The sequence below is a fragment of the Pan troglodytes genome, chromosome 6, assembly GCF_028858775.2.
Source record: "Pan troglodytes isolate AG18354 chromosome 6, NHGRI_mPanTro3-v2.0_pri, whole genome shotgun sequence".
Classification (NCBI taxonomy): domain Eukaryota; kingdom Metazoa; phylum Chordata; class Mammalia; order Primates; family Hominidae; genus Pan; species Pan troglodytes.
The window spans coordinates 61,024,181-61,033,208 of record NC_072404.2 but is presented as its reverse complement, the minus strand read 5'-3'; the positions used below and the strand labels follow the sequence as shown (position 1 = coordinate 61,033,208).

At 50.3% G+C, this 9,028-nt stretch overlaps 1 protein-coding gene across 2 annotated transcripts; it reads left to right on the top strand.

Moving 5' to 3' along the window:
* The first annotated feature begins 636 nt into the window (after nt 1-636).
* On the top strand, nt 637-7,324 carry LOC129144559 (uncharacterized). 2 transcript variants are annotated; one of them, XM_054687553.2, is made up of 4 exons: nt 637-2,826; nt 3,070-3,195; nt 5,517-5,732; nt 7,117-7,324. In XM_054687553.2, the coding sequence occupies exons 1-4, from the start codon at nt 2,273-2,275 to the stop codon at nt 7,130-7,132; spliced, it is 912 nt and encodes a 303-aa protein (XP_054543528.2). In that variant the 5' UTR covers nt 637-2,272; the 3' UTR covers nt 7,133-7,324. The 2 variants fall into 2 exon arrangements, with proteins under 2 accessions (XP_054543528.2, XP_054543529.2); XM_054687554.2 differs by lacking the exon at nt 7,117-7,324 and adding an exon at nt 6,628-7,002 and having other exon boundaries at nt 5,517-5,676.
* The last annotated feature ends 1,704 nt before the right edge of the window (nt 7,325-9,028 follow it).

Below are 9,028 nucleotides of genomic sequence, written 5' to 3'. Positions count from 1 at the left end.
GTGATGTTTTAGAGAGTTAAAATTTGGAGCCATTCTCCATATTCATTGGATAGAATCATCATCCCTCCTCTGCCTTTCAGCCTATATAATCAGTAAGAATTATATGGCAGATAAAAATCTGGCATTGAAGGATGAATCAACTGTTAGACAATTGATCTCATTTTCTCATGTCATCTGTCTACATCTCTCATGTCATCTGGCATATCATATGTTCTAGGTCAGTCCTGAGTTCAACTAGTCTGTCCTGTGATTTTCACTATTATTTACACTTGTTAGGTCACTATCGTGGGGTTCAGAATATTGGTGTGAGGTGGTGGCATGGGTGCTTTTTTTGGAGCAGTTGTGGGGTGGAATCCCTCCTGCATGACCTGAGGCCACAAGAAACCCCTTCCACCACAGGTGGTAGAAGTATGACACGTAATAAACCCTCGTGTGCCTTGTTACATGATAAGCACTTTATATACCTTAGACATTTTAACCTAAATCAACCCTAAATGGCAAGGTTATTTTTTCTACTAAATTTCCAACAACTAGGTGAACTAAAAGTAGGTTGAAAGACCAATTCTTATGAAAGAATGATTGTCAAAAAGAGAAAGATAAATTCTTCTGAAGAGACGAGAGACATAGGAGCAACTCAGACAGGAAACTTTTAATGGGTTTTAATCCAGGGTTTACAATGTTTTGAATCTGCAATTCTGAAATCCAAAGCAGATCTGGAAATTGAATGTTTTTGGCAACAAATTGGGTGGCAAAATCTGAACTATTTGTAGCTCTGTGTGCTGACGAGCATTGTGAGTGCCCTGGAGGGGCATCAAGCTTTTGCCCACAAAATCCTTTCTTTCCTTGGAGCATCTCAGTGGAGTTGTGTTTTGAGAAATAGTGCCTGACATAAGTTCGGTATTGCTACGTAAGACCTCTTTATTGTTTTTCTGCATAACTTTGGATTTTCCAATTCAGTTTACTTTGACCCACTCTTTACAGTTTAAGCATGCCAGGTGGTAACTCGATGGCTTCGCATCTTAATGATCGCATCTATGTGCATAATTCTTTGGGGTTCGTGGAGCAGTTTCACATTCATTATCTTGTTTGGTCCTTAGTAAAACTCCTTCTTTATTTTCAGCACTGAAGAAGTGGAGTCTCAGAGGTCACACAGCTGGCATGTGGCAGAACCAGCCACGCCATGCCGCCATGCCGCTTTGAGGACCAGTGACCCTCAGGGACTTAGCAAAATGCCATCTTCAAAACAACTTGTCAAGATCCTCACGGGCAGTCAGTGTCATGTTTTATATCGCGTACAACCTGCAGCACAGGGCGCAGCAGGCGTGAGTGCCACTGTCTAGGGACTCTCCATACCCTTCAGACGCAGGAACGGGAATCTCAGCCAGCTGTCTCCTCTGTCCCAGGTTTCTCTCCAGTCTCACCTGAGGTCGAAAAGTCCGAATGAAGTAGGTGATAGTCCATTGATCTGAAGGGCATAGTGGATCATGGGATTTTGCTGAGTCTACACCAGGTGTCAAAGAGTCTGGTGCCCAAACCTTGGCAAGTGCCCGTGACTGATTACCTCATTGTCAGAAAATGTGGGAGCCCGGCAGCGCTTGGGACCACCTGGCTCAGACTCTTCATTCCAGACCAGACCACTGAGGCCCGGGCAGCGGGGTCCACTTACAGGACGTCGGAAGGCAGTGGGCAGGAACTGGGCTCCTTCCTGCCGGGCCGGCTTTTCGGAGGCTGGCGCTGGGGCTTCGGGACTTGAGGGCCTGATCGCTGCGCAGGCCACGCGCCACCCGCAGAGGGCACCCGCGGTCCGCCGCGTTCCAGGGCGCGGGCTCTGGCGCTGGCCTCTCTGGCGCGCGAGGGTTTGCTGAGATTTAACAGCGGGCCGTTACACTCACAGTGTAAGAACAGACTGACAATTCCAGGGCGCTGGCTTTTATGAAAATAGGAAACGCCACGATGCACTCTAACGTGGAGATGGGTTCGTCTGTGACAAGAGGAAGCCTGTTTGAAAGGCAGATTTCGGGAAAATGTAGGGAGGCAAGAGCGTTGGCCGAGTTCCTCAGAAGTCCCTGAACAGTTCTGTTATCCAGGGCGCCGTTCACATTGAGATGAGAGGTGGAAAAGAGAGCTCGCCCTTCTTGCATTGTCACACGGAGCGGCCCTCTCCCCGTGCAGCGTGGAGTCCCCTGGGCGCAGGCGAGGCTCAGGCGGGACGCGGCGGAGACCGAGCTTGTCCCTGTGTGGACCCGGGCAACTGCCGGTGGGCGAGGCCTGGATGGTGGCCAGGCCACAGCCACCCGGACGTTTGCGAGCGCCGAAGGTGGGCCTGGAGGCAGGGACCTGGCCCTGCGGGGCCGGTGCGTGCGGGGCCCGGCTGAGCCGCCGGCTCCACCGGCAAGGAACCGGGCTCCCGCCTTCCCTGCCACACCGGGAGTGTGTGAGGGGGGACCCTCGGCCGGCAGGGGGCGCTCTCGGCCACTCCATCCGCCCGGTCACCGCGGGATCCCGCTGCTCCAGCCCGCCGGTGCCGCCGTCCCGCCTCCTCCCTCAGCCCAGCTCTGCCTCCGCCTTCGCTCCCCGACCCCTCCCTTCTCCCTCTCAGTCCCGCAGGGAAGCTGGGCTGGGCGAGAGGGTGTCTCCTGGGTCCACCGTGGAAGCCCGAGGCGCGGGTGCGGAGCCAGCCCAGGGCTGCCGGCTTGAGCTGCAGGGCTGGCCTGGTGCTCATCCTCTGCCCGGGGCGCGGGGAAGGCGAGGGTCGCTGTGCTGGATCTGTGTGCTCAGTGGCCACGCGTCGGCCTCAGGAACGGGAACGAGGCGAGAGACACAGATGTGGGTGATTTCCCTGTGGAAGCTGTACCCGAGGCCGTGGGAGTGGAGGGCACTGGGCTGCGAATGGAGACAGGATGCCCCGAGGGCCCGGGAGCGGGAGGTGGAGCGGGTCCCAGACGGCAGGGGCTCGGAGTGGGAGGCAGCGGGACTGAGAGAGCCGCGCCAGGGCCGCAGGGGTGCGCAGGGAGCTTCCTGCCCTTTGCACCTCAGGCTCCGGGAGCTGATTTGTTTCACCTTGGGCAGGTGCAGGATCTGCGCTTGCAGCCACCTTACTTCGTGGGCTGTACCTGAGGTGACAGGCAGGGTCTTCTCTGATGAAGTTACCCACACGAGTCACCACGGGATGACGGTGAGCAGGTGCCACGGAAGGTAACACTGAGCGCATGCGGTTAAAGGACAAGAGGGAAAGGGTGAGGGCAGACCAACGGTCATTTTCACAACTCTTCTGTGTTAGAGTTCTCTAGAGGGACAGCACTGATAGGATAGACCTATATATGAAGGGAAGTTTATTAAGGAATATTGACCCACACGATCACAAGGTGAAATCCCACAATAGGCTGTCTGCAAGCTAAGGAACAAGGAAGCCAGTCTGAGTCCCCAAACCTCAAAAGTAGGGAAGCCAACAATGCAGTCTTCAGTCTGTGGCTGAAGGCCCGGGAGCACCTGGCAAACTACTGGTGTAAGCCCAAGAGTCCAAAAGCTAAAGAACTTGGAGTCCAGTGTTTGAGGGCAGGAAGCATCCAGCTCGGAAGAAAGATGGAGGCGGGAAGACTCAGCCAGTCAAGTCCTTCCACGTTTGTCTGCCTGCTGTTATCCCACCTGCACTGGCAGCTGATTAGATGGTGCCCACCCAATTGAGGGTGGGTCTGCCTCTCCCAGTCCACTGAAATGAAATGCTAATCTCCTTTGGCAACACCCTCACAGACACACCCAGGAACAGTACTTTGTATCCTTCAATCCAATCAAGTTGACACTCAGTATTAACCATCACACTCTGCAAGGAAGGTGTTTTATGTCCATTTTATAGAAGAGAAACTGAGGCTCAGAGAAGTTGTTATTTGTCCAAGATTACAGAGCCAGCTTCTGGCCAACCTTGAGCGATTCAAAAATTGAAGCCCCTTCCACTAGGTCCCACTGACATCTGGATTCCACCTGACTACTGGCTGCACAATTTCCCCTTAAGTCAGTTCCTCTGTGGTTGTGCCCAGCTGCCCCGCTTGGTAGAATTATCCAGTAGACATTTTTCAGTCCTTGTCTTCCACACCATCCCTCTGGTGTTTGACCCAGATCGTGCACTCCTCACAATGTTCCTCTCCTCTGACTCCTGCAAAGCTGCCTGCTTGCTTCTCTGCCTATTTCTCCTCAACATGTTTCATTGGCTTTCTCCTCACAGTCCACCCATGGTTGCTAGTGCTCTCAAGGTTATGTTCTTAGATATCTTCTCCTTTAACTTCACATGAAGAAGCACAAACCACAATGGCATCATGGGCATGGAGGGAATAGTAACCTAAACAGCCAATGAATATCAGATCCAGGAGCTGCTGGAAGATGACACAGATGCATGGCCCAAGTGAGGGGGTGGTGGGGAGAGAGGGTAGGAGCGTTTGTGAGCAATGAACCAAGCCATGTCCAGACATGGGCTTAGGCAGAAAAATGGGGAATGTGGGGGTCCCAGGAAGCTAGCCCTTAGGAAATGTTTTGGGTGGATTGGGGAATTTGACATGCGGAAGCTTAAAACTTACATTACTAAAGTCATGCCCTTAGGTTAGGGACTATTTTGAGTAGACACTTCAGGAAGCCTGAAGTGTCAGGGCAGCCATCAGGAGCTTGCTTTCCGTGGAGCTCTTTGAGAAAGGGCCCAGAGGGTTTGAAGTCCAACAGTCAGGATTCATAGACACTGGGGATAAGATTCGTGGATCACAGTGGGACAATAAAAATTGCTTTTCCCCTGGGGCATGAGGGAGAATCTCTAGGAATTTGCAGAGAGCACTTACAGAATGACACATGGTGACACTCACATGCCATCAGCCCAGCTCCAGAAGGACTTAAACTTTTTCACAGAAAGAACAGCAAATCGGAAAGAGCAAAGCTCCCTTTCAGAGGCAGCTGGAAGCCTCTCCTCCCAGTCTGCAAGTCCCTGGGGCTCTTCCTGTCCCTGCTGCTCTGCACTGGTGTTCCAGAGGCAAACATGGCCCAGGAACCACAATCAACCCACCATCTCCTCTGGCCAGCTTTTAATAGAGGGTGTTTCAGCTTAAGTTTTAGTCAAGAGCAGGCCCTGGGACCCTGAGATCACTGAATGTATTTGGCATTCAGTTATGAAATGAGCCCCTTTAGACAGACCTTGGACTTGTTAGTGGCATCCCAGGCCCTCTATGCCCTTAACTTAGGCTTGTGATGAGGTATCCTTGTGTCTGTTGGTCTTCCTAAAGAGGACCAGCCCCTGGAGGCAAACCTCATTGACTAATCCAGGTACTCTTTCCAATGTGCGGGAGGCCCCCACTAGGCTGCGGTTCTCAGCTGACTGGAGCTGACGCCTCAGAGGAGATGTGCTGACTCACTGAGCCCTAGATCTTTCTAGACGTGTTTTTACTCCACCCTACCTTCTCCAGCTCTCTTTGCTCTTGATTTCTGATTTGTGGCTTTGGGCTCCTAACTCTCTATTTTTTCATATTGTTGTTTCTGCCTAGAATGCTCTCCCCATCACCCGACAACTCCTCAGGTCGAGAGTACATTTTCAGACCTCAGGCCTCTGTGACACCAGACAGTGGCACAAACTCATGCTTCCCTCAGTTTCCACAGAAAACCATGGAATCAAGGAAAGACAAACATGGGCAAAGGCACAGCAGGGTAAAGCAAAAGACAACCACACCCCAATCTCCAGGAAAACTTTCACTGATGTCAAGGTGAATGGTAATCAATTGCCAAGTGTACCTCAGCCTCCTGAGTAGCTGGAACTACAGGCACAAACTACCTTTAGAGATGGAGTCTCATTATGTGTCCCAGGCTGGTCTCGAACTCGTGGCCTCAGGCCATCCTCCTGCATATCTGGGATTACAGGCACAAGCCACTGCACCTGGCCCTTCCTTCTTAACCAGTACAGGAGGGCCATGAGGAAGGTGGAGAACATGGGGACACATTCCCAACCAGCAAGAATGCAGTCCATGTGGGCTGGAGACATTCTTCATGCCCTGTTTTCATACATCGTGGCTAGCCCAGAGAGATCTCTCCACTCAGGGATGAACGAACACATCTTTCTTTCACCTACCAATCACCAATCACCCGCTGCAATACACCATGCAATCTCTGGTGTGTTTTAAGCACAATGATTCAGCCCACCCTGACATGGGTCCCCCCAAATCTTTACCCAAACAGGTCCACTCCAAACCACGTTAACAAGCCACAAGACCTTTATCAGGGATTTTGTAGGTGTTCAGTGTAGAGCGTTTATGCTGCAAACCCTATGGTATAACTTTACTTAAAAACCCTCCAAATATATCTTTTCCCCTGGATTCTCTCCTGGAGTCAGCTGCCTCGTTTTCCTCCTAAGAATCTCTGTGTCTGGGCCTCTCTGGCTGGGCTGCTGCAGCCCCTGACTTCCCTGCACAGTTCCTCTTAGTCTCTCCCATTTGCGTCTTCATCCTCATTTGCTGCTGGCCTAACATAGATTGTCCTTGGGATTTGACCCTGTGCTGGAGGCTACTGGCACTCTCCCATGCCTGCCCTCCCTTCTCTCTACAATAATGCATTTGGAATTTTTAGTTGGGTGAACAACCACCCAGAGTAGACTCTACTTCCCAGTGAGGTGTGGCCGTGTGAATCACTCCGATGGGACACGAGTGACATGTGGACACCAGCTCCTAGAAGGGCACTGAAGAGCAGCGACACACTCCTTCCCAGCCCTTGCCTCCTTTCTCCGGGAATACTGTGGTTAGACTCAGGACAGCCCCCTGGAGGCTGTGTGCTGAAGCTCTGTGCCTGAGCCGCAAAGAAAAAATAGAACATGGGCCCCTGATGGATGATTTGACCTTTTATTTCAACTTAAAAAAATGTTTCCAAGTTTTCTCTGTTGTACTTTTTTCTACATGCATTCTTTTTTTGCCATCCGTAAAAAAATAATTTGAGGCCTATTTTAAATCTTACTTTATTGACTTCCATGATTTTCTCCTATCACAGAAAAAATAAAATAATTGATAACTAGATTCTGAAAATATTTTACAGTTTTGACAATAGGAGTTTGGAATCCTGGCAGCAGAGGTCCCATTTGGGCCCCTGATTTTCTCTCTCCAGGTCTTCAAGTCTTTAACTGAGCCTTGCGTCTACTGGCCCTGCTCTCCTGCAAACTATTTGACCCTAGGATTTCCCTTCACCGCAACATGTGAGGAGCAAAGGAGACAAAGTGAGGGGAGTCAAAGGGTGGTGTTGGTAGAGAGAGAAGAGTCAGTTGCTCCTGTATTCCTGCTTTTTGAGGAGCCAATAAAATGTTTTTTTTAGGCGGAAGGTAGTTACTGGGCCTTCTACTCATTCATGATCAAACCTGGACAAAAACCTGAAGTGCTGCCTCTGCTTCTCATCCTTGTACAGGGCTCAGAGCCCAGGTCCAGGCTCTTTGACTGCAGGAGTGGGAGCTGGGGTCGAGGAGACAGACTGTACTGTATGCCGACCTCCACATTATGAGGTCTGCTCCACTGGAAATCGTCTGGAGGGAGCTGTAGTCACAGCTCTCAGATGGCCAGGCATGCCTCCTTCCTTTGCAATCTGCACAGTCCTCTCCTGGAGGAATGTGGAGAGATCGCTTTGCCGGAGCCTCCTCACTTAACCTGAAACTCGGGTCATGGTCTGAAGGAGGCAGTTCTGCGTCACTCTTAATGATGAAACCAGAGGAAAGAGGCTCTTACTGCTCTAGTTTTCTAAATTTCAAAGATGCAAAGTCTCAGCAAACTCAGAATATAATTGAGCTTCCCCAGGAAAAAATCTGCGTAGTTCTGGTTCTCTGGCTCTTCTTGATCTTTCTACCCAAGGAGGTCCTATTCACAGAACCATATATATCTCTTGCTAATCTCTCTAGTTAAATGATAAATATTATTTAATTACAAACCATTGTGCTAGCTGCCCAGGGTAAAGAGTTTGTTGTCTGCAGAAGCTCATGACCTAGAGAGAGAGAGTCACATGAGTGAATATAAGGGCAGGAGCTACCACAGATATACTAGCAGAGTTCAGCAGGCGTGTGGCTAGTTCGGTTGGGAGGAGGAGGATGCTTGGGTCTATGGAAGCTTTATAGAGAAGGACTGGGTTGTGAGCCAAGTCCTGTGGGATGGATGGCAATAAAGACATCCCAGGCAGCAGAAACAGTTTCTGGAAATAGTGAGCCAAGCAGATATTGGGATATGAGGTGCATGAAGGGTGATGATGGTGGTGGATGTCATCACACAAAACTAGAAATCAGATGGGGCTTCGAACACCACAGTGTATGCAAAGGATAATTCTGTATAATTTCAGAAAACAAAAGTGACACGTAGGCATCTGTGTGTCAGATGAAAGAGGAAAATGCAAAGACCATTTAGGAATGGTGCTGGCGAGTGCAAAGAAGACCACAAGGGAAGGACGTGCAGAAGTCCTTCTGCACTTGGCCGGCGGGTGCAGCGATGGTGATGGTGTGGACCAGCTGAGAACCTGCCCTACTGTGCCAACCCCACTCCACTAAAAAGGGCAGCCAGTATTTTCCTCCCACACCCTTTGATTGCTTTTGATATAATGACAATTCATAATATTTTTATAGAGTAGAAATATTCAGTCCTTTCTTTACTAAGGTTGACCAAAATTTTGTTTCTTTTTATTTCTTTGTTTGTTTGTTTTGAGACAGAGTCTCGCTCTGTCACCCAGGCTGGAGTGCAGTGGTGCAATCTCGGCTCACTGCAACCTCCGCCTCCCGGGTTCAAGCGATTCTCCTGCCTCAGCCTCCTGAGTAGCTGGGACTACAGGCGCCCGCCACCAGGCCCGGCTAATTTTTGTATTTTTAGTAGAGATGGGATTTCAGTATGTTGGCCAGGCTGGTCTTGAACTCCTGACCTCGTGATCCACCTGCCTTGGCCTCCTAAAGTGCTGGGATTACAGGCACGAGCCACCGTGCCCGGCCCAAAATTTTGTTTTTTATTGATAGTGTAGAAAAGGAATGGTTTTATTTTTGCAAATTTTACAAAAA